The 26,714-nt window shown below is 41.3% G+C and overlaps 1 protein-coding gene across 2 annotated transcripts in view; it reads right to left on the bottom strand.

Moving 5' to 3' along the window:
- The window catches only part of LOC149016699 (mraW methylase family protein), an 89,768-nt gene that overhangs the window by 11,207 nt on the left and 51,847 nt on the right, over positions 1-26,714 (bottom strand). For both annotated transcript variants that reach the window (XM_089154768.1, XM_089154769.1), the window contains one exon: positions 3,252-3,320. In XM_089154768.1, coding sequence (XP_089010894.1) covers positions 3,252-3,320 — 69 coding nt within the window. The remainder of the gene's footprint in view (positions 1-3,251; positions 3,321-26,714) is intronic.

The raw sequence follows: 26,714 nt of genomic DNA on the forward strand, positions 1-26,714 counted from the left end.
AGGAGTTGATCCGTGTTAGATTGGAGGATACGGGAGAGGACCGTAAGAGCCAGAGTAAACAGGTAAGGAGAAAGAGGATAGCCTTGGCAGATTCCCACCCTAGAGGGAAAGAAGCTAGCAAGGGAGCCATTTGTGATGATTGAGAAGTAGGGGGTGGAGATACACATCTCAATCCAGTGGACAAAAGCCGGAGGGAATCCCATAGCAGAGAGGACCCCACTAATGAAATCCCAACGGATAGAATCGAAGGCTTTGTGAAGGTCCACTTTCAAAAGAGCAGCCGGGGAGTGAGAAGATCTTTCAAAACCCCGAACGATTTCCGCGCAAAGGAGAATATTGTCCGAGATGCTTCGGCCCGAAATGAATGCAGATTGGTTAGGGCTAACAAGAGAGGAAATAACCTTCTTGATTCGATTGGCAAGGATTTTGGAAATGAATTTGTAGATGACATTGCAGAGGGAAATATGGCGGAAATCAGAAAGAGAAGTGGCTCCAGGCTTCTTGGGAATGAGGCAGAGGAAAGTTTGGTTAATGGAGGAGATCTGGGAGGGATTGAGAAAGAAGCTCCGGATGGCGTGTACAAGATCCTCCACAATGAAGTCCCAGGTAGACAGGAAGAATCCCATACTGAAACCATCAGGGCCAGGGGCACGATTAGCCTTGTGAGAGCGGATAGCAAGGAGGATCTCCTCACGGGAGGGGATAGAACAGAGAGAATCCAAATCAGAGGGAGAGACGAACTTGTTAAGGAGCGAGGAGTGGATGGGAGGCCGAGGAGGTAGGGAAGGCGGAGAAAGAAGGCAGGAAAAGAAAGAGACAACTTCATTCCTGATACTAGGGAGATCAAAGATCCAGGAACCGCTCCTAGTCAGGAGACCAGGAATGGAGTTGTAGTTCAAACGACCCTTGAGGGAGCGCTCTTCTTTATTTTAATCCTTTTTCTTCTCTCTTTTCTTTTCTCAAGTTCAAACATTGTTGTGGTTGTTTAAAGCTTGATTTCTAACACATGCCTTGACCTCAAGGTATAACAGTGGTCCACCGACCATTGTGCCAAAACCACCCCTTTTAGCCTCTACCAAGTTATACCATCAAAGAAAATCTTTAAATAGAAATAGGAAGTGTCATAAAGGTATGCAGGGAGAAGCAAACTTGGAGACAAGGTGAAAAAAGAAGAAGAAGAAGAAGAAGAAAGATAGAGGGTAAAGCAAAAGGGCGGGGTAATTTGGAATGACAAAAATTTGTGTAATGTGAGCTTTCGAGATTTCTAGGTGTATTGTAGTTCTAGGAGCATCCAAATCAAAATTGATGAACACATTATCTTTCCTCATTCCCAAATGTAAAAACCTTACCTCGGTCATCTTGCCTTCTTTGATGATGTTATTCAAGGCTAGCCACTTCTATCTCCATTGTATCTCCCCCCAACCTCTTCAAGGGGCTATCTAACCTCCAGATAAAACTATTGAAATCCCCCATCTTCCTCTAGTGTTTCCATCTCTAACAAGTCACAAGGAAACCTTCTCCACGTAATTGGGTTATCCCCAAGATCAATTCCGATGAAATACCTAGGCCTTTCCTTGATCCATGACATAGTAACCAGCCATTACTGAACTACATGCTTCATTTCATCTGTAGCAGGCGCCAACTTTGGAAGGGCACAATCTCCTTCCCTTTGCAGGGAACCTTCAGCTGAAAAAGTTTTTTCCCCCCCTTTTTGGTTGGGGGTTGGGGTACAGCAGCTCATAAAGTTTAATGTCTATATTTATTGGTATAGCATGATTAGCATCTATGCTGTTCCAAAATAAATTATCTCAGCCATGGAATTCCTCATGTGCTCATTCCACTAGAAAGGCAAAGAATCTTCCAAATTTCTCTACCTGAATGGTTGAGTTGCCAACTACCTTCCAGATATCTGAGGCTCTTAATGTCCATAGGATCAAAGACTTCAATAAAATAGGGATCCTCAAGCCAATTTGGGATATTTCTTCCACCCACGGTTTGAAATATCGCCTGAAAAGGGGGTGTCGGTGGCTGGCGAAACCATTGACACCCCGAGATGTCGGCAAAATATCGCCAACATCTCCACTGATATATCGAGGGTTTCAACTTTCAAGTGTTTTATATTTTTACAATTTATTATCAAATAATATATAATATACTAATATAAAAACATTTATATGTTGCAACTTGCGCACACGTGAAGCCATAATAGTGGGACCCGCAATGCAATTGATTTTCAACTTTTTAACTTTTAGTGGTAAATAGTAAGGTGCTAATGAATAAACAGAGAAATCCCTGTCCTTTCATTTTTCACCACCCAGAGAGCAAAGAGAAAGACGGTGACGGTGAGTTTGGGAGAGACAAAGAGAACTGAGAACTGAGAAGAGGAAGAGCGAGAGTGAGAACTGAGAAGTCAGTGAGCAACTGGGAGCCGGAGAGATCTGAGAAGTCGGAGACTATGCTGGAGCCTGCGAGAGAGAAAGAAGACGGAGAAAGAGAGAGAGAGAGGGATCAGAGAAGGCTGCATTCTGCGAGCTGTTCGGAGTTCTCTTCTTCTCTTCCGGCATCCAACAGCAGTTGCCACTGGCGGAGAAATCGTTGATTTTTTCCGATATTTCGTTGGTTTGTCGATTTTTCGGCAAGTTTTCGCCGACTTTTAGTTGATGTTGTTTCGACGACCGGTTTCGTGTCACCTGTGAACGACATTTCGGCGACATAATGTACATTGGGTCCACCAACCATTGCACCGAGGCCCACTGCTACAGGAATTAGCAGAAGAATGAAAATCTAGCCTTTCAGTTGGTATCTTCCAAAACGACATGATGGTTAGACATCTATCTGGGACATCTCAACTAAACTAGGACCTAGCTACTGGTTCTTGTTGAGATGTTTCAGTAAACATCCCACTGTTGCATTTCATTCACAACCCAGAGCATAAATTTTACCTCCTTATCTCATAAACTCTAGGGAAATAGTTCCTGAAGAACCCTAAATTTAAGTGCTCCGAAGTAAGCAATCAAGTTCTCTAAAGAACTGTCATCAGTATCAATGCCAATCATAGGATGCCATGGAAGTTGATCAGAGTACAATAACAATAGAGAATTACATTTTAGGACATTAAATCAGGTTTGAGTTAGTTTCTTCAGAAATGCATTTTACTCTGGTTAGGAAGTTTTGGACTTCACTCACTGACAAAAAAGGTTAAAAATAAAGCATGAGGGAAATTCAAAAAAGAAAACTGTACTGGCAGGGACCTGAGGATTCATCCGCATATCAAGGGGCCCATCACTGAGAACACTGAATCCTCTTTCAGCATTGTTCACCTGTACAGAATACAAGAAATTGTTAAGGGCACAGTTATGTGGTCCAGAAGAAGATATTACACAGGTCGGCTTCATTATTTCAAAAAAATAACAAGCAAATTCATAAATAACCAGAGAAAGGCAGGAAAAAATAATTTCTGCTTGAGAATGGCAGTTCAACACTAAACTGGAGTTTTATGGACGGGGATGTCAACCTCATTTTCAAATAAAATGCAACAACATTTAGGAACTTAGATTACGCTAAACAAGAAATGAGGACAGACTGCAAGGAATAAAGTGCATAGCAGAAAGCCAGAAGCAGAAGAATATTATGCCAGTTTCTGTTTTATCACACTAACCAGGGGGCATTGCCTTACAAAGATTAATGACCCAACTAGAGTAGAAGTTTTAGATGGGCAGATTCCTCAAGTAAACCAGCAGAGTATTTCTCATGAGTCCACCACAAAAGAGAAACTGAAGACGACCAAACCTCCTCACCAGACTTACCTAATGATCCACAACCCATGAACTGCCTTGCTTATCCTCTGACAGGGAAGGATGAGCTTCTATAGAGCAGGTGAAAGGCAATTCCAAGGAAAGCCCCATGCTCTCATCACAAATGTTGTTCAGTTGATGACATCATTTCTTTCTTCCAAAATGCGTCTAGTTCAGCAACACTGCATTCAAAGAGGCAACTTCACCATTTCACACCACCTCCCACTGATTTATTTGATGTAGAGAAAATTGAGGCTCATCTTGTTGCCAATTCAGTGAAATATACTGTAATAAGAGTTAGTTCTCAGCCATTCAATTCCTTCACGAGTGAGACTACCCCACTGTTAGCTGCTCTTTTTTTTTTCTTCCTTCTTTTCTTTTATTTTTTATTTTTTATTTTTTATTTTTTATAAGGTCTATTAGTTGTATCCTTCTGAAATTGGTCTATAAGGAGAGAAATGACAGGATTTGAGTGGGATTTAATGCATATTAATGCAGATTAAATACATATAATCATAGAAAAAAAATTCGAGGGAGACTAAAGTTTTTACCAAGTGAAAATGGGAAACCTAGGTGGGAAACTGGGAAATTTTGAGAAAACTTTGGACTTTTTCGTGCAAGTTTCGACAGGTTTTAGGGAGTATTTTAGGGTGGGACTTTGCATTTAAGTTAATTAGAGTATAAAGAATATATTGACACGTGCATTTTGCTAAATAATCAATGTAGGTATGTCATTCAATGTACATAACATCAATGTAGAGTTGTTCGAGAAGTACACTATAAACTTAACTACTTAAGTACATACATTCAATATATAATTTCTAACTTCAAAACATCAAATACAAAATAACTAACAATAAAAGGAAAGTACAACTCAGTGCCAAGAGGAGTGTCTTAGTGGATCCATCCCATAAGCTAAGTAGTACTATGCCTGTAGCATCCTCTCCTCCAACCAACGAACATAAACAGCCCATGACATTTTATGTCTAGTCATCAACATGCCTAAAATAATCAGTCTGAGGGAATACGCAATTTGGATAGGGAAGTCTTGATGAAGGGGGTATTTGTCGTGGTATATGGGAAAATATGAAAGAAACAAAAAAATTGAAAATTTGGGAAAGCTACGAAACTTGCGGGAAAAAGTTTAGAGTTTCAACAAAATTTCCCATGTTCCCCATGAAATTTGGAATTTTTTTTTCTCATGAACTAGCTGGTCCAACTGGGTTGAACCAAGTTTTGATAGGTTTCGACGAAATTTCGATCGAAACTTGGGATTTTTTTTGGTTCCTTAGTTTTTCGTTTTAAGGTTCCCAAAATGCGAAATTTCGACCAAATTTTGTTCCATGCATATAATACTTTTTCAAAATTCAAATTTGGCTTGTGTAAAAATAAAAACTTTCAAAAATTAAAGAAGAAAATGAGTACAAAAAACCATGCCTCCTTATTGATTCTGCAATTGACGTAAACAAAATTCAAGGCCAAAGTAGGGCCTAGGGTTGTTTCCCCAAACCCAACGGCCCCTAGTACCAGGAGGGGTATTTTGGTAATTTACACTTTTTTAAACAAGTCCAATAGGGTTTAGTTGGGTCCAGTATGTTTGTGGGATCCTAGATCTATTTTTGGTTTTGAATTTGAGTTCCTAATTACCAAGTTAATAAAGATTACTTGTTCGGTATGATTCCTAATTTGTGAAGGAGTCCTCTAGATTTGTCCTACTTCTTGCAAGGGTTCGATATCTACTTTTAGAATTCAATTTGGATTCTTCTAGAGTGAGATATGAAAGTTATTTGTGAGACTTAAGAGTAAACTGTTTCCAGGGGTTCCACAGGGCCTAGGGTTACTTCCCCAAACCCTAGGACCCCTACTTCGATCTAGGGGTATTTTGGTAATTTTACCAATTTCTTGGTGTCCTACATTTGGGTCTCAAAGAGTCTAGTTTGTTGTTTGGACCCTAGATCTCATTTTGTTTTACTAGTTGGTTTACTATTTGCATTTCATTACAAACTCCTTGACTAGGTGCGATTCCTAGTTGTGTTAAGATCCCTTAATTTGGATCTTCTTTTCATTAGGACTCCATATCTACTCTTAGAATCCTAACAAGATCTCTCAAGAGTGAGTTATGATACAGTCCTTGTTTATGTGAGAAATTGTTAGTCAAGTCAAAGTCCTAATTAAACTTAGAAAGTCAGTTTGAAGTCTAATAAGGTTTCCTAGTGTGACTCTTAGTTTGTTTCCTTTGAGGCCATAAATAAAGCCTCAATTCATGTAAACGGAAGTTGAATTGATAAATAAAATTTCTTTGTTTAAGGGAAACGAAGTCGTGGGCTTACTTGGGAGGACCATAGCAGATTGAGAGTGAATCTTTTTCAAGTTCAGCCCTTGTTGTCCAATTCCAGCAGTAGAATAAAAGCTCCAGCAGCCTATCTCCATTTTCAAATAAGTACAGCCCCTCTCCCTTCCCCATTCCAGCCCCCTTCTCCCTCTCCCCTAACCCACACAAGCAACCCACCCTTCTCCTTCCCTGCCGCAGCAGCTATCCCCCTCCCTTCAGAACTCTTAGATCCCCAACCCCTAAACCCCCCCTCCTTAATTGGATCGAATCCCTCCCCTTACCCTAGTCCTACTTCTAGTTCCTCCATCGAGCCATCATCCATTAAGTTTACAAGTTTTATGCAATTCATCTTCAACCTTTAGAACCCTAAACCCTAATTTTATTAAAACTCTAATATCTTCCAAACCCCAGCTCCAATCCCCTCACCCTTTTAGGATTAGCTTCCCCAACCTCTTCCTCACACTCAATTTCAACCCCTCCCGATTCCAAGAATCCTAACCCCAATAGGACTCTTCAAACCTAACATAAACCAATTAGAAGTGACCTAAATACATCAATTGACCATAACAGTCCCTATCCTAATGCAACGATGCCTTAACCCTATTTCTAACTCCAAAGACCTAAAACATATAAACCCCAACCTGGAACTACTTTACAGCAACCATGAGCCCTATTGACCGTCCAACTTAGCACAAAATTGAAATCAACCCGAACCCTAAGTTACAGACATGAACCTAAATTATAGCAACATTACAAACTACAAAACCAAATTCCCTAATCCTAAGGCTGGCTGAACCCTTCAATGGCATTGCCTTATCACCTTAAACCCTAATTCCTCCATCCTATTATCAAGACATACAGCTTTAAATGACTGCTGGTTCCTTAACAGAGGATCCTAGAGTGAACCTAAATCAAGGGCAACATCTCTACAAGCTAACCCTAGAATTTAGTTCACATCATAGAGTATTTAGTCAATTAGAGTTTGAGTTTAACTAGTCTTGCAAGTTAGAGTCCAAGTGTGATTTCCTTCAATAGGCTATAAATAAGCCTCCTGATACTGTAATTGTTTGATGATTAATAAAATTCATTGAGAGTTGAAGGCAGCTAGAGAAGTTGCGGGATCCTATTTCTATTTTTTTATTGGGGGGGGGGGGGGGACTAGGGCAGCTTCAAGAAGAGAGGATTTTGCAAGTTCCAGATTTTCCAGCTGATGTAACCTAGACTTAGGGTTTTGAGAAGTGCAATTATCTCCCTAACATTAGGGTCACTCCAAGATCCTCTTCTTTTGAACCAGCAAATAAAAAACTAACCCTGGGAATTAAAGATTTTAACAATTCTAGATGGGATGGGTCTAATAGAGAAATATTGGAAGGTTAGGGTTTTAGGGGAAAGATATGGGGGAAAACTCAGTTAGTTGGGGATTAAATGGATGGATGATGTACGGGTATTAACAAATCATTATGGGTTGGTTTAGCGATACCAAGATTTACCCTAGGATGGATAGGAAGTGTACGGTTGGGACAAGAGTGTGTTTAGAGATGGATTGAGAAAGGATGCGGGCTGTCGTAGGGTAAAGGGTTGATCTTGGGTGTTTCCTGGGATCTTAGGAGGATCTTGGGCGCTTTCTCTCTTTCTTGATCTTGCTTTCCTCTCTTTCTTTCTTTCTTCTCTCTTTTCTAGGGCTGCTGCAAGATCCAAGAAAGGGGGGGTGGGGAAAGAGATGGAAGGGAGAGACGGGTCGGGAGGGGCACTGCAAGGTTAGGGAGGGGTGGGAATGCTTGCTAGGTTTGCCACAGGGGGGCTGTGAGGTCTGCACAAGGAGAGGTGGGGAAGAAGAGCCCTGAGCTAGGGGAAGGAGACGAGGGGTTGGAATGGGGATAGGAGGGGCTGTACTTAGTGGATTAGGGCTATGATGCTGCTATGGGTGTTGAATTGCTGTTGAAGATGGAAGAATCTTGCTGAAACTTGAAGAAGATGAGCTTCAATGCCTGCCATGGCCCTCCCTAGAAGATCACAACTTCCTTTCCCTCAAGACTCTGATTTTGTTTATTCAATTGAACTTGTTTGTTTACAGAGAGGTGGGGGCTTTAAAGAGCCTTACACTTGGAGGGAAAAGACTTAAACTCGGATACCTAACTTGACTCAACTAGAGAATCCTTTATAGACTAGGATTGCCTCTACAACTCAATAAATAACAACTGGAAAAAAAATGATTTGCAAAAATAACAAGTAATTATCCAAAAGAAATCAAACTTTTGAAATTGATCCAATTGGGACTCTTTCTACAACTAGGACTCTCAATACTAACTGAATTAAAAAATAATGAGAATAAAAGTAGATATGGACTCACAAAAAATATAAAGAAAATTACTGGACGAGTTTTAAGTCCAAATGAAGTGGGGAAAAGACCAAATTACCCTGTTAGGGTTTGGCCACCCACTTGGTGCACCATTGGGCTTGGTTCTTGGGCCCAATTTACTGATTCAGCAAGGGGGGTAGGCTTGCTTAGATCACCAGTTTCCAACATCGCATTCCAAGTGCGTACTAAACCCGCACCCCAATCCCAGCCCCATTTGCCTCTTCTTCTCTCCAACCTGCAACCCTCCCCTACCCCTCTCAACCGGTCAACCCTAATTTATGCATCCCAGCCACTTCCCCACCGTGGATCATTCCCCAACCCCTGCAGCAGCCATAGAGCCCCTCCCCCATCCCTAAACCCTAACCCCCTACCCTTCCCCAACCCTGATTGACAACCTGAGCCCACCCTTCTATTTTCTTCTTCTTTTCCCCACTACAGCTTGCAGCAACTTTTGGAATTTCAAGAAACTAAAACCCTAAACTGCAGCAGCCTCCAAGTTTTAATTGAACCCTATTCCCTAGACCTAAACCCATCCCTTTTAGGAATTAGAACCAATTCACCATCCCCTACCTTCAATCTAAAGAACCAGCCACTTTCCTACATCTAAACCCTAGAAAACCTGCAACTTGTCTTCCTATTACGAAACCCTAACCCCAGAATTCTTCAAAACCCTAAAACTCTTCAACCTAGCAGCCAAATCCCAAACCATTTTAGGTCTAGCACCCACATCCCTCCTTGAACACTCAAGCTAACCCTAGCTTCCATCTAAACCCTAGAAACTCTATTCTTATAAAACCCTAAAATCTAAAAGACCAAACTCAAAGTTTCAAATCTGAATTTAACAGAACAGCATAGTTTCAAGTTTGAAATTACAAAACCTTAGACTCTAGGCCTCGCTGAACCTAACCTAACCCTACCCTGTATCCAGCTCTAGTACCCATAATTCAGTCAAATAGTCTCAACCATAGGGCATTACAGCCCCTAGAAAACTGCTGATTCTCAGGAAGAAGATCCCAGAGTGGACCTGGATGTAGGACATTGCCTCAATCAACCAAATCCTACATCCTGATTCACATCACCGATTTTTGGTCTTTCATTGTTGTCACCTCGAACCCTAGCCATGGAGCTAGTCTATTCATCTACTCCATCTGCATTTGTATTTAATTCAATAGTGGCTGGTGATTGTAGAAATCGATCAGAGATCGCTAGTGGTGAGAAGTGACTTATTGGCTCATTGCTGCTCTTCTCAAGTGAGCCCATAACTTGATGCCCCTTGCCTCTGATCCTTCTTTATTTGTCAAGTCAATCAGCATCTCTCTAGTCTCTCCTATAAGTTTTTTTCTCGGATGTGAGTGGTTGAATGCTTTGACTTATTCTAGAATGTTTATATTAATGCCATCATGGCATATGGGTTGCTAGGAATGCTCTTAAGTCTTACCTTCAAGCATAGATAATATCTAATCCTCATCAAGTAATCCAAAAATTCTCAGTTGGGAAAGAAATCTGCATTCAAATCCCACCTATATCAACAACCTCATCTTTTAAACTCTCTTACAGCTACATATTTTACTGGGATATTGTACATTAAACCTTCCAACTATTATCACCAATGCCAACTACAATCCTTAGTCCAAAGTCATTGGATGGGCAGTTGGGCAGTAGGAATACCTGTTACATAGGCTCGTATTTTTGCTTATAGAGCAGCCGTAATAAACACCTACGTATCACTGCCATCTGATCCCTTAATCGTAGTACATATCCTTCTTTGTTTGATTGCCATCCCCAAACATAGTAACTAAGCGCCCAAAGAATAATTGGATCTTCTCATGTGTTTAGCCTGAAACTTGAGGCCATCGACGTGTTACTTTAGCCTAAAACCTAACCCAATGAGTTGTTCTTGATTGGCACATGTCCGGTAGTATACAGACAAAACTGGAAGTCAAGAACATAAATTTTAATGAGGCATGCTACCACACTGCTCATCCTGGGTGCCATGCGTGAACTGTGACTCCCCACTGAATCTGATGGGGCTCGGCTTTGTCTCAGATAGTGGAACTGCCATACGCTTTCGAACTCACCACCACCACCATCGTCATCATTATCATCACCATTGTCATCATCATCCTTGGCTAAGTCTAACTAGGAGGTTAGGTCTCATCCAAATCCTGCACATATGGAAGGCAAAACCTCATCATCACACGGGGGAATCAACCAATCCTAATCTGCAATAGTAGCACCAGCTACCTCTTGTGCATGTACCCGACCGTTGTCTGCCATCAAGTCATCCACATCAACACATGCTTATTGAGAAGTATGTGGGTCAGGCCTCCCTCTTGGCTGGTCCAAAATCGGCTCACCCTTGACCCACACCCAATCAACAAGGGGGTCCTTATCATCTGACTCCACTTGGAAGATATCTATGAGATCGATATGTCCTGTTGCAAGGCAAGGCGTACACCACTAAGTCACTAACTAGTCAACTCGTTATCCCCCTCTTTGTTTGGTTCTCCTTTAGCGCTTTCCCTTGGCCCCAACGTAGATAAAACAAAAGCATGAAGTGAATTGGTTTGACTCACGACGTTTAAATGACCAACAAGCACGATGGTCCATTCTCATATTGGATGAATGGCCAGTCTTACTATACAACAATCTAGAGATCAGAGCTGGCCACCTTAGTGATAGTTTAGCTTAAATGTAAACTAGGGCCAAAAAAGGGCCCCTCCAACGTTATGGTTCAATGTGAAAAAAACATAATAAGACCCTCACTTAGAATACTTATCCATGCTTAAAGCCATCATTGAAGTAGGGCGAGCCACGTTGGCATCTCAACAAATTGGCTTGGCCAATAGTGGACCTTAATGCTCTCACAATCCTTGCTTTACTTAATAGTAAGTCTTCCTTATGCAGCGGTGGGGTACAATCGGTTGGTTTCACAGCCATATGCTTCGTCATGTTGGAACATGCCAAAAAGAGTCTTCAAGTGAGCAAGTCAACCCAATACATTATTAGGTTAGGGAACCATATTTAAACTCAAGGCTTCCCACAATTCAAATCTGGGAACTGAGAACAATTTATTAAGGGATTGGAAAGACACATCAGTTGTCCCAAACAACTGATTTACTAGCTTCAAAATTCCCCAGCTGCTCAGGACGAGACCCACGAATATCGTGATGATAGCTCATAGTTGGATCTCACTATGAAAGATTCAAATCGACCATATCCTTTTAAAAGAAGAGTAAAAACCATTGCCACATCCCAAGTAAAGGAGGATAGACCTAGTGCCCCACCCAAGGATGGGAACTTTATACCAATTTAGTTGAATGACCAGCGCTACAAGCATAGCTTTGAGGGAAGCCCGTGCCGACTGATGAAAGGTCTTTATATTCAAGCGCCTTTTGAAGCCAAACCATAAATGGAAGAACACTTAACACTCCTTGCCCTAATTGGAGAAATGGAAGTACGTAGGTGGGATATTACTGAATGGAGCTTCAGGATAAAGACACTTTCTTCGTTGGGTGAACAACATTGTTCCCAAAGGAAGACTCTCATTGGGACGAAAAGTTAACGGTTGAGTTAACCCACGCCCAAGAAAGCTTTAGGTTTCGGAACAATCCAATTGCATAAATATTACATTAATTGCTATGCCACTCTTTCTTTTTGTCTTTTTTTCTATTCTACCTTTGAGTTTTCGCCATTGGTTATTGGTCAAGCCACTAGAATCGAATAAGACAAGAATCTCTGGTTTTGAAAAAGCCTCTCCACTTACTCGTAATAGGCTTTCCCTCTGGAGAAGACTTTGTCCAAATGGCATAATTCTCTGCAAATGCGCCTTAATCTCCCACGTGTGAATGCTTCACATCCTTCTTTAAACCCAAAACAGCTGTACACCATTCAAACTTCTTTGAACTCACTGCCTTGGTCAAAAAAGCAGCACTAGCCATTTGCTATCTTCTCTTTAATAAAGAAATCTCTTCTTAAGGTGGATCTCCATAAAGCCTTTGATTCCATTCGTTGGGACTTCATTAGTGGTGTCCTCGCTGCCATGGGTTTCCCTACCCCTTTCATCCACTGGATTGAAACCTGTATTTCCACCCCTAGATTATCTATCATTGCCAATGGATCCCCGGCTGGATTCTTTCCCTCCCAGGTTAGTATCTGCCAAGGCTGCCCCCTCTATCCTTATCTCTTCTCTCTTGCCTTAGAAGTTCTTTCCCACATCCTCCAAACCAAAACTAATCAACTCCTCATTTCCCCCATCCCTAAGTGCAAATCCCTAAACCTTACCCATCTTGCTTTTGCTGATGATCTCATGATCTTCTCAAAAGCGAATCACCTCTCCATATCCTCCATCCTATCTGCTCTCTCTAAATTTGAATCCCTCTCCGGTCTTCGGGTCAATCTCGACAAATCCACTATCTTCCTCTCCGGCATCTCCAATCAACTTTGAACCTCTGTCCTTCAGATTTCGGGTTCCTCTCCTGGTTCATTGCCTGTGGTATATCTTGGGCTCCCGCTCATTCCCAGTAGGCTTACTTGTCACCATTGCCTCCCAATGCTTGACAATATCTGCAAGAAATTGCAACTTTGGAAGGGTAAGCTTCTATCCTATGCGGGGCGAGTGGTTCTCATCCACTCAGTTCTCCAATCCACCTATCTCTATTGGTGTGGAATCTTCTCCATCCCCAAGTTCACCATCCAAGCGATGGAATCCTTATTCTGCGCATTCCTTTGGAAAGGGCAGGAAGCCTCACACTTCATCCACCCGATCAGTTGGTCTTCCATCTATCGCCCTACATCCGAAGGTGGCCCGGGAATCGGCCGGATCTCCGACGTTAACCTAACATGCCTTCTCAAACTCATCTAGAAAATTGCTTCCAAGCATAACTCTATTTGGGTTAACTGGGTCTACTCCTCTCTTCTCCGCCCGGATTCCTTTTGGATTGTCCCTTAGAAGGGTTTGGAGGATAATCCTTTTGCTTCGGCCTCGTGCTATCTGAGCTATTTCTATCTCCGTCTCTACTGGCTCGTCAACATCCTTTTGGCTTGACCCTTGGCATCCGACGGACATTCTCTTAAACCACTTTGGTCCCCGTACGGTCTATAACTCTCGAATCCCCAAATCCACCCCCTTATCGGCCTTCATCTCAAATGACTCCTGGAACCCTAACCCCCTGCCCATTCTCAAACAGGTTTGGGAAGCTTTCCCTCCCCTTTCTAACTCCCCCTGCGACCTCACCATTTAGCTACCTTCCCCCTCCAAAATCTTCTCCACCTCGGCCTGGAACCTTGTTAGACCCCATAGCCCAAAACCCCCTTGCCCCCCTTGGTTTTGTTCAAAGGCCACATCCCCCATTACCCTGTTACCCTTTGGAGAGCCCTAAACCTTGCCTTACCACCCAATCCTTCCTCTCTAGCCACCACATCCCTGTTAACCAAAACTGCATCCTCTATTGGTCTGGTTTGGAAACCCTTGAGCACCTTTTCTTTTCTTGCCCTTTCTCCAGATCTATCTAGGGAAAAGCCCTTTCCTTTATATGGCCTCGTTCGAGACGCTCATTCGGATTTGGGCGAGACTGGTCTTGGATTTTGAGAAACTTTTCAGGATCTTCCATTTGCGACCGAATCGGTAAGCTAGTGTTCTGTGCCTTGGTCCACCACCTTTGGTGGGAGCGTAATACTAGGAGATGGACTTCCAAATCCCACTCTGTAGACAGGATTTGGAATGCCATCTATTTTGAGGTTTCTTCCAGGCTGGTAGCGATTCCCCACCCCCTGTCAATGATACCCCAAGGAACAGGCTCATTGTTGTCTCCTAGGGTCTTAGTTCTTTTTTCCGGTCTTCTGCTTAAATACCTTGTACTTGTTCCCTTTCTTTAATATATTTCTTTATTCATCCAAAAAAAAATAATGGTACTCTATGCTAATGTGCTTGGTCCTTGCATGAAAACCTAGGACTTTAGCCAAAAATATTTCACTTTGACTATCACACCCAACTGCCACACCACCTTGTTTAAAACCAAGCCCTTTACACAACTTGTGGAGACAAATCACTTCCTTGATAGCATGTGTCAAAGGCCATTTAGTATGCCTCGGTAGTAAATAAAGCAATTGTGCTCTGCCTTTTGCCCATCCAATTGATAGCTCTTCCAAATAAGGAAACAACATATCCACTGGTAGATCTTCTACTATCGATGTCACCTCCCCAATCAGCATCCACAAAGCACTGTAGTTCTAATGGTGGCTGTCGCTTTGAGCTCTTCGTGCCTTCATAGACAGCTCAAAGTCAAATGTACCACAAGGATAGCAAAACACACGCTTCACTGCCATCTAATGCTCTTTCCCTAGCTTGGACATATATATGCTCAATACTCACTGCTTAGGCAATATCTAGACGATTACAAACCATGGCATACATCAAACTCCCAACCACACTCAGAAAGGGAATTGACGCCATCTCTTCTTCCTCCTCTTTAGTCTTAGGGCACAGGAGAGTTGACAACTTGGAACCTGTAATCATGGGAGTTCTCATTAGCATGCAGTATGACTAAGCTGAATTTATTCAAAATATTTTATGTATATTTCCTCTAACTCAACCATAACCTCCCTTTCTCACGCTCCCCTTTAATTTGCATCCCTAAGATTAGATTTGTCGGGCCTAGATCTTTCATCTCAAACTGCTCTACCAATAGTCCTTTAACAATATTGATCATCTTCATATTGTTCCCTAGAAGCAACATTTCATCCACATAAAAGGTTAAATAACAAAGTTAGCTTCTAACCTTTTCACATTCTTCACAAGATTCACAACGATCAAATCCAAGCTTTAATACATATGAGTTGAATTTTTAGTACCACTATTTCAGGCCATACGAAGACTTCAACTTGCATACTAAGTCTTCTTTTCCTCTGACCATTAACTCCTCAGGCTGTTTCATGTAGATATTCTCCTCCAAATCACCATGGAGGAATGTAGTCTTTACAACCAACTGTTACAGAAAGAACAAGTCTTATGGAATTCAATTTCGCAACAGGTTAAAATACCTCACCACAATCAACCCCTTCTATCTGAGAGTAACCCTTTGCAACCAATCAAGCTTTTTAACGTTCTATGTCCCCATTTGTAGTTAACTTTGTCTTAAACACCCACTTGCATCCAACCACTTCGCGATCTACAAGTATTCTCACCAAACTCCAAGTTCTAATTTCATTCAAGGAGTTCATCACATCTTCCATAGCTTCCCCCAATGTTTGGCATCATCTGAGCTTCTAGCTTGCTTTACTGTGCTTGGATCACCACCTGTAACGCTTAGGGCATTACTATCAATAACCGGCATAAAGAACATAGCTATCAGGTGTATATCTGGTCTTTTCTCCCTCATAGATCTCCTTAACGCTAGACCAGCTACCGCTGCAACCTCAACCTCAGCCTCAGTTTCAGAATCTATGTCTTTTACCTCATCAGGTTCAATGGCTTCAAAATCTGAATTTTCTGCTCCAATCTGTGTACTGACTAACTCTTCTTTGAAACCCACATCTAACGTCACTGCTTGTCGCTTTTCTGGAGCTTCTAGAAAATCTGGTTCAACTTTAATTCTCTAAACACAACATCTTTACTGTAAATCATACATTTAGTATCTGGATTCCACAGCTTTTAACCCTTAATACCATCCTTGTACCCAATAAAGATGCTCTTCTCTAACTTCTTGTCTAGCTTGTTTCTTTTCTTCTTTGGCATTGTACACATATGCCTCATAAACAAACACTCTGACATGAGAAATGTCTTGCCTCTTCCTAAAAAACGCTTCAAACAGAGTATGATCCTTCAATGTTCTTGAGATGACAAGCAATAGCCACTGCTCACGCCCAAAAGTCAGCTGCTAAGCCTACACCGCTCAACATGCTCCTTGCTTTCTCCATGAGCGACCGATTCAGCCTCTTTGCGACTCCATTTTGCTGAGGTGAATATGGTGTTGTCTTCTGCCTTGCAATCTCGTTTTTCACACAAAAGTAATCAAACTTTCTGAACAAAATTCCTCCATTTTCAGTTCTCAACACTTTGATTTTTTTTTTTTTGTTAAACTAATTCTCTACCAAGGCTTTGAACTCTCGAAACTTTTCAAACAACTATTTGCTACGCAAGAAGAATATCCACAACAAGGTAAAAAATTCGATCGATATGAACATTTCGAGGTTTCGGTCGAAATTTCGACCGAAACTGGATACTTTTTTCCTGAATCTTGAAAACTCAATTTCGAGCCTCAAATGCACTCAAATTGATTTGGATTTTTGCATACTAGCTATTTCAAGCATAATAAACACTATAAAACTACTAGTTTACTAAAAAACTATTGAAAATGTAACATCCAAGTATCCAACATTCCAAGTATATAGTACATGAATCAGAGAAGAAGCGGGAATGTTATTACTTACAAGTTACAAGTCTATTCTAATCAAGCCTCAAGGTCTCCCTCTTCCGTCTGCACCCCATACAAATGACAATATAACTCCCATGATGTTTGACCCCGCCCCATATAGTTTTGAACATAGTCAAGAACTGCATCTCTGTATGTGTCCTCATCCACATGCATAAGATTCCCTAACAGTGGGAAGTTGTGAATCTCCAAAGGAACTGGTGGTGGTGGGCCTTGTGGCTGTGGAATAGTGTGGAAGATCTGCTCAACAAATGAAAGAGCACCCTGGCTCTCAGGACTAGGAGAAGGATAAGGATACTGATAAGGTCCCAGTGGCTGACTCCGATAATCGACAGTGGGAGGGACACCATAAGCTCCATAGGCCGCTCCATAACCATAAGGCTCCAGTCGTGGCTGGCCGGGCCTAACCCGGAATCGATAGCCAGGAGGAACACCATTATGGACCATAAACATAAGTCGACTCGGTAGAACCAATACTCTCCACAGCAGTATCATATGAGGACTCTGCAGGCCTATGCCATTCGGATCCTCTGGAGGTGAAGGAGTCTCTAGCATCATCAATGCTCAGCGATCTCATAGATCCCACCAAGCTCTCGGCATCGGATGGACGGTAGGACCCATATGATGCCGTGTCCTCTGTGCTCCAGCCGTGCTGTCTCCCTTTCCCTTCCTCGAATATGTAGAGGAAACATTTTTGCCTCGAGATGCAGCTCCAGTATGGTCTGAATCCTGTGTCGCGTGGGTGAACTGACTCTCTCCTGTGAATCTCGGTGGTCGTCCTCCCCCCTTGACTCTCACGTACTGGTGGTGGTGGTGGTGGTCTGTCCTTAGGATCAGCTGAATCCTGATCACGAGGTCCCACACCCTCCTCACAGCTCCATCATCACCGTCATTGCCATCGTCATCATCACCACCATCGTCGTCATCGCCGGATGCCTGAATCACCTCATCCTCAGTGTCGGACCAGAAAATCAAATCCTCACTCTGGGTGGATGCACTAGGGTGTGGCACGAAGGGACTGGCGGACTCTGCATGTGGCCTCCCCTCCTGGGCCATGAAGGCTCCCACATCAGCCCCCATCTCCATTGCAATCTGACTATTGGGAAGACCTCCCTCCTCATCCAGCAATCCGTCTCCACTATCCCTGATCCAGTCAACTACTGGGTTATCATCATCATACATCTCTAATATGTCGGCCAACTCGATATTGGTGCTCTCTCTATCCATCCCCTGTCCAATATGATCCTCTCTCAGTCTCATATTATAGTGTAGGTAGACAAGGTCCTCTAGACGCTTCACACCCAATCGGTTGCGCCTCTTCGAGTGAATGAGGCTGAAGGTGCTCCAATTTAGCTCACAACCAGTGGCAGAACATGTCTGGGAGAGCACTTTGCTTGCAATCACACTCAAGTAGTGTGAGTCACATCCAAATTGCAACCACCACTCAGCTGCAACAAACATAGACTCCAAGTCATTTTAATACTTAAATAACTAAATTAAAGATAGAATATAATAATTAAATGTATAATGAAATAAATGAATGAACTTACCTGGAGGGGCGGTTTTCCGTCCTGATACGGCCACAGCACGACCGAAGCTCCCAGTGGCATCCCTAAAAGCCTTTATCTAATATATAAAGAGAAAAAACAATAACTAGTTACTAGGTTAATGACTTAGTATAAAACTACGAATTGTGAATGTCAAATGATTCAAATCACTATCTCACCTCCATAAGGATGATTGCTTGTTTAGCTGTTTCCGGTTCGACCTTCTCCACTATAGTTTGGACAGCATCCAGCAAATCTTGCCTCATCCCAAGATTGTCCTTGTAACGGTACTTGGGATTTAAATAGTATGCTGTGTAAGAAAAAGTATGTCATAAAAGGGATGTAGTGGATGCTGCAACATAGACTCCCATCTACTGTTGATGATTTGAAGGACTTTCTTGTTGCCGCGTGGGTGGACCTGAGCAACTTGCTGCTTCATCCTATCTACTGCAGCAAATATGTGTGGTAGAGTAGGTTTTCTCTGCTGATCTACCATCCTCAACACATTCACCACAGGCTCAAGTATCTTCACCATTATCCTCACATTGTGCCAGAAAGTCTCATCAAGGATGGTCAACTATGCTCTCCTTCCTCCCACTGATGAAGAACCCTCCCAGTTAAACCACTCCTCTGATGCAAACATACTCCTAAGGCCAGTCTTACTACTCTCAAAGCTCTGCAATGCTATCCAATTAGTAGCAAATCTGGTTATGCCTGGCCTTACTAACTCACCCTACACTTGTCCCTCATCATCCTTAATGCATAGGTGTGGTTATATATGAAGGTGCTAACATGTCGAGCTTGGTCCACGGTATTCTTCACATACTTGACCTTTCCAATCTCCTTCAACATTAAGTCAATGCAGTGAGCAACACAAGGAGTCCAAAAGAGCCTATATCTGTCCATCCATCAAGGCATCAAGCCATCAATACAAAGTTATAAAGTGTACATGTATATGTGTAATGTAAGTATATGTATTTAAAAATGAAAATTAATACTATATGTTTAGATACCTGGAGTTCTCCTGCATCTTCAACCCAACTTTCTTGTAGTTGGAGCTATTATCAGTCACAATTTAAACCACATTTTCCACTCCAACCTCCTTCACCACTTGCTTCAATAATTTGTAAACGTATTTTGCATCCTTCTTCTCACCGGATGGATCTACTGACTTGAGGAACACTAACCTCCCATCAAAATTCAAAATGAAATTGATGATGGACTGTCTAATGGGACCAGTCTGACCATCAACCATCAGAGTCACTCCATAATGATTCCACATGGGCTTTAATCCCTTAATGTACTCATTTATGTCTTCTTTATGCTTAGGCAAATACACATTATATATCTCATATGGAGTGGGGCCCTGTACACCACTCCCAGCCCTGCCTATCTGCTCAATCATATCTCTGTAGTAGGGCCCCTGGGCCGTATGTGCTGGAACACTATGGTAATGCGCCCATTTGGAGAAAGACATCCCCACTTTCTCCTTCACACTCCCCCATAAGTGCTTCAACTTTCTCTGTTTATGCTCAGGCCTCGCAAATAGGTCCGGATCACTACGAAGAATCTCAAGATCCGGATCTGTAGGATGTGCTGAGGAAGCTCGACCTCTTGTAGGGGCCTGTGGGATAGGAGCCTCCTGCCTCACACTCTGAGACCTCCTCATAGGGACTTGGGAACCACCTGTGCCTCCCATACCTATTGGCTCTCTAGAGGACCCACAACCAGGACCCCTCTGTTGCCTCCTCATGTCATCAATCCTCTGTTGCTCCCTACTCATCATCATCGCCCTCCTCAATTGATCGGCCTCTGGATCAGGGTCATTGTCTCCTGGCTCATCCCTACCATAACCCTCAGGATCTGGAAGGTCATCTAAGCAGGCATCCTCGAACTCATCCCTCTGTGTTCTCTTCTCTTTCCTCTTTTGCTTTGTACCAATAATATATGAGGCCATTGCCCTCTTGACCTCTACAAGCACCTTTGGGCACCCTGTTACATCCATGTTGCCACCAGCTAGATGCACCTTCAATCTAGTGGCCCCACCTCCTCCTATTTGTTTCTTACAATAATTACACTTGCTCTTCCTCCTATCAGTTGTCAGTGGCCTCCCATGTTCCCAAGCTATGTCAGACATCTTTAAAATAGAGTGCCTGATACAAGAAACACACACTATGTATCTTGAAAAGCTCCACAATATGCTCCAAAAATGACATACATGCTTTTAATAATAACCTCCTATTTTTAAATATACAAAAATATATACGTATAACTATATAAGTATTTTTTAATATATAAATAATTTTAAAATATATAAATGCACACAAACTATCTTAAAAATATCCACAACATGCTCCAAAAATTTCATACATGCTTCCACTAATACTCCACTATTTTAAAATTTAAAACAGAAATTAATTGGTTTTTTTTATATTTAAATATATTTTATTAATTATTTAAATATATATTAAATACAGTAAAATTACATAATTAACAGAAAAAAAAATTAATTCAACACCATCACAGCAATATGGTGTCTCAACTCTCACATACATTCATTTGAAGCTTATACATGTACAATACATATACATTTTTAACAATATACATAATTTAGTAAATAATTTTTAATAACAGAAAAATAAAAAAATAGTAGGAAGAATCAAAAAATAATTTTGACACTACAAATTCATAGATCAACACTCTAAAGTAAACATATATAAATTTGCAAGCAATCTAACATGATTTAAGGCACAAATGAAAAAAAAAATCAAAAAATGAGGAAGTTGGTTACTCACCTTGCAAGATTTGAGAAAATTCACAAATGGAGGAGCAAATCAAGTGTTTGAAGGAAATGGAATACTAGAAATTAGGTGTAAAAGGGGATGAAAGCAAGAGAAATCACAAAAAATTTCAAACAGAGGTCGAAATCTCCAGGGCGATACGCTCGAAACAGATAAAAAGGCTCGGTATGTCGAAAACTGGGTCGATTTGGATACTTTAAAGCATACGCAGGTATCATTTCGGCCCCGATATGGTATCGGGCCGAAATATCGACTAGTATCGACCGATATATACGAAACGATATGGATACATTTCGTGCCTACTACTACATTTCGTTTCAATTTGGAATTTTGTAGGTATTTCGGTCGAAATTTCGACCATTTCGTTCGAATTTTTTTCCATGATCCACACATATCTAGAAAAATCATCAGTAAAAGAAACATAATATCTTGATTTTATATGTGGATGCTATAGGTGTAGGTCCGAAGACATCATTGTGGATCAAGTCCAGAATACCTCCTACTTTGCCTTCTATGGATTCAAATTACACAAATTGTCTCCCATGCAGACAGTGCTTATAGGACCCAAATCCTATAGAACATCTCAAAATTCCATCCACCAGCTTCTTTAATGTCACGGCCTCCAATCCTTTCCCACCAATATGACCCAACCTTTGATGCCACAACATTGAAGGGTCCTCCACCTCCTTAGAGATGTAGCTCTCATCACTGAACACTGTGCTACCTAGTAGTTTCCACAGCTTCCCATGTCGTTCTCCTCCTGCAATTACAATAGACCCATGAGTCAAGCATGAATAATTGTCACCATTGAAATTGACACCAGCATCTGTTATAGTTCCCACTGAGATAAGATTTATGATAAGGCCAGGAATATGCATCACATCCAACAGATTCTTGATTATTCCATCATTCATCTTCAGCCTCACCTTCCCACAAACAACTATATCAAGTTTCATGTTATCTCCCAATCTCACTGTACCTCCTTGATATGGCTTATAACAACATAAACATTCCCTATGACGTGTTATACGAAAAGATGCACCAATATCAGTTATTCGTTCATTGCAATCACTCCAATATGAATTGTTGGCCGTATATAGATGCCTTGTGTCACTGCCATCATCCTTCTTTGTAGTAGAAGATGATGTCTCATCAAGCTTTTTTGGGCCTACACTTTTACTCCTACAATCCTTCTTAATGCGTCCAGCCTTTTTGCACTACCAGCACTTTACTTCAGATCTATCCCGGGCTGAGACTTCCCCCTACATTTACCTCTATCACTGGCTATTGATTTCTCATTGCTCCTTCCTCTAACCAAGAGAGCCTTATTTGAGGTGCTTTCAGAACCCATCTTTCACATCTCCTTGGGCAACAAGGCCGCTACAACAGTCTCAAAGCATAGTTTGCTAACAAAAGTATCAATCAAAATAATTATATGCTCTCATGAGTTAAGCAGTGAACAAAGTAAAAGCTTTATTTTTCTCATCCAGATTAACATCTACAAATACACGTTATCCACAAATAGTATTAAATTCAGTTATATGTGTAGAAAACAAATCACCTTCACGCATCCATAGATTAGATTGTGCAGCTTCTTTTGTAGAAATAGTTCATTCACGAGTGACTTGTTCTGACAAAGGCTTCTTAGCTTCATCCAGAGATCCTTCCTTGTCTTCTCAGAGATCACGTTCACTAAAACATTATCAGCAAGGCATAGCTAAATCAGACGTCGAGCCTTCCAATCGTTTTTTACCCAGTCCTTATCCAAATTTGATGCTTAATCTTCCGCAGTTTTTGCAGGCCCAGATGGTTTATCGTCTTCAACCACATACCATAGATCTCTATCGACAAGCAAAGCCTCCATCTTCAGTTTCCAAAACTTAAAACCCTTTCCTCTTAATTTTCTATGTCGATTCATGATTGACCATCCTTCACAAATTAGGTCTAAAGATTATTCTTAACAAAGAAAGCCCACCTAATTTGCAAAAAGGGGGGAGGAAAAGAAAGAAAGAAAAAACCTTTCACAAAACCAAGCTCTAATACCAATTATTGGGATTAGAATGATCAATCTCACACAATCAAACAAAAAACATAACAAAGACGACGTGGATTTACCCTGCTTCACCCCAGTGTAGGGTATTCATGGGCCCAAGCCCAAACTACAAAGGAAACTCCAAGGCCCTAAGTGATATAAGGCAACGGAATATGAAGCATAAGGCATACCCAACACTAAGAACCCAATCTGATCCGCCACTTCGACTGGATCAAGGAAAAGGCAATCCAGTTCCTTCCACATCCAAAGGCGACGCAAGTCTACGAGAGGACCTTGATTGCAACTCTCCTAAGGTTCTCTACACTCCCACCATAGAGAACCTACCACTCGGCAGCATTATAACAAAAACATTAAGGGCGCGTTTGGTAACATTCTTAAAAAACGTTTTTCGCGTTCTTCTGTTTTTTGGGAACGGAAGAATGGGTTAGAGGCGTTTGTTAAAATGGTTTGTTCTTCTGTTCTTTAAGAATAGACCAGTCAGAAAAGTGTTCTAAAGAATGCCTTTTGCAAAACATCAAAAAGATGTTTTTACCGAAGAACAGAAACGAAAGTGACAAAATTGATTTAAATAAAAACCTTAGAACGAGTTTATCAAACACCAACTTATTCTAATAGCGTTCTGAAAATATTTTCAGAATGGATTTATCAAATGCTCATTTATAAGCAAAGAACGATCTTTTAGCACTGAAGCATTAAAAAATGGTTTTGCTTAAGAACTGATCTCTCAGAACGGAAACGTTACCAAACACATACTAAGTCATTACTTAATAAATAGTCTAATGATTTGTAAAATGTAATAATTCTATATAAGTTATTGATTTAACCAAGATTTGTGCGTCCTCATCACTGCACAACAACATTTGAACCAGAGAACCCGAATCCGTCCTTAAAAACTTTGATCTACAACATTTTGTAATGTATGGTTAGCTAAATTCTTTCAAAATTCAAATGTAACTCCTAAGTCCTTAGTCCCTACTATCTTAACTCATTGTTACAAAAAGAGTGCAATGTCGAGTCCTGTTCCAACTTTACAATGAAAGCCATTACTGCCACAATTAGCTCTATATTTAACCCCAAAAGGTTTGCTTTACTAGTATTTGGGGTTAAGATAGCAAGCTGCACAATTTCAAAACTCACAATTAGACATAGCCTATGAATTTAATATCAAATGAATGAATTACCAACAAATTGCATATTTACTTACCAGCCTTCTATAATGGATGCATAAGATGTTCAGTCCATTTATCATCTATGACCTTTAGGAAGTTCCTGCAACCACTTTGATTTGCCTAAAATACGACCTCCCTCATTGCCTCAATGGCTGGGAACAAATGGAGCATCACAGGCCCCTTTATACAGGAGTCCATTATATGTAGTATCTTTATAATGGGGTCCATCATCTTCAACACTATCCCCAACTGTTTTTTGAAGTCCTCTCAAGATATCGTAGCATGTGCCATGCACCCGCTTTAAGTGTTGGATCCCCTACAATTAAACCACTCTTGAGATGAAAACATAGATCTCAACCCAGATTTCTTGCCCTCAGTACTTCGTAAGGTAATGTAGTTAATGGCAAACCTCGTGATATCGGATCGCCTCACCCTTGCATGTCACGTTCATCATATGAAGAGCATAGCTGTGATTGTATATAAAGTTCGTAACCTGTCTAGCCTTGTCCACTATGCTCTCAACACCCCCGATCCCCCCAAATTCCTTCAATATGAGGTCAATGCAATGGGCCGCATGCGATAATCATTGGACCACATCATCATATCTCTAGCTTTTTTTAAGTTACTTCCATTGTCAGTGACAATTTGCACGACATTCTTCATCCCCAGCTCCACCACCACCTCGTGTAGGAGCCCACAAATGTACCTATGGTCTTTCACCTACCTTGATGCATCCATAGATCTCAATAATATCGTCCTCCCATTACAATACAGCATAAAGTTGATGGACTTTCAAGTCGAGCCAATCTATCCATCAAACATTATGTTGTCCCCAGATGTCACTCAGAAGGGCCCCATCGATGAAATGTACTCCATAAGCTCTTCCTACTAGGTAAGATACTTTTTCATGATCTCATGAGGGGTGGGGCCAAGGTAACCTAGATTTGCATGTGCAATGGTGTTGATTATGGATTATTAGTAGGGGACCTCTGCACTGTGTTGGCTGGAATGTTGTTGGAAAGCATCCACATAGCCATTGCTTCCATCACTTTGCCCTTCATATCCTTCTAAGCCTATGACATATTGGCTTACTTCGCCCCCTTCTTCTAGAAAGCATTTGGATTCTGCTTTAGTATGGGATCCTTTCGTCGTGGAATATCTATTGATGGAGAAGGAGCAAACTCTGACACTAAGACCTCCTAAACATCCCATAACCACCAAACCCTGATGGTCTAGCTCCAACAGCTCTAGAGGGACCAGCTCATACACTACTTCTGGCCCTCTCCTGTGTTTAATGTAGCAACCCTGCTCTCTACCATCACCCCCCTCAACTCCCCAGCCTCTGTAGCTGTATGTACATCAACGAGATCATCCTTGGGTAAGCAAAAGGCCCCTTGACTGCCTCATCAAGTGCAACCACCTCACTCTCGATATCCAAACCTTCTTTCCTGCCCCCTTTTCCAACTCTCTTAATGCCCTACTGTGTTGCATGCTGCTATATCCTTCAAACTACCAAGGAAGTGTGCCTTAAATGCACTGATGCCACCTCCCATTAACTTATGCCTGCAGCAGTTACACTGGGTCTTATGCTTATTACCATCATTTGTTGTGCAGTATTGCCATGATGGGTCATTCGCGAGTCTCGTAGCAGCAGCTTGTCTCTGCTCTCTTCCCTGATCATGCCTCTCCTCTGTCATCCCCTGCCTCTGAGGACAGAAACCATCCTCCCCAACATCAATGTTGCAGATAGCCTCCTACTTTGAGACGTTATGACTATTGCATACACATAATGATTGCATCAGCCATTGAACAACATCAAAATAATTTTTTCCAAACAAAGAAACAATGATGTACCTAGCTAGTAATTTTTCCCTTGCCCATGTATTTTAAAATATAAAATCATTTTTAAATTTTTTTACAGTAAAATTGGCTGCCCATAGCAAAACCAGTGATGAAACCATATGGACAACACTTCCAAAAACATATAAAAAGCCATTTAATTTTTTTCTATAATTTTCAAAACCTTTTTCCCTATTTTTTCTATAATTATTTAGAATTTTTATAATCAAATAAACTTTTTATTTATTAGGTGGGAAAAATATCTAGACTCCACGAGACCATAAATATCGGCCAATAAAGTTCAACAATATTTATTCCATCATCATATATATATGGGTAAATATCACTTACCTCCCCTCTTAGCTAGACAAATAGCACTTACACCCCC

The sequence above is a fragment of the Hakea prostrata genome, chromosome 5, assembly GCF_041222555.1.
Source record: "Hakea prostrata isolate BN-2017 chromosome 5, UWA_Hpros_2, whole genome shotgun sequence".
In the NCBI taxonomy this organism is placed as follows: domain Eukaryota; kingdom Viridiplantae; phylum Streptophyta; class Magnoliopsida; order Proteales; family Proteaceae; genus Hakea; species Hakea prostrata.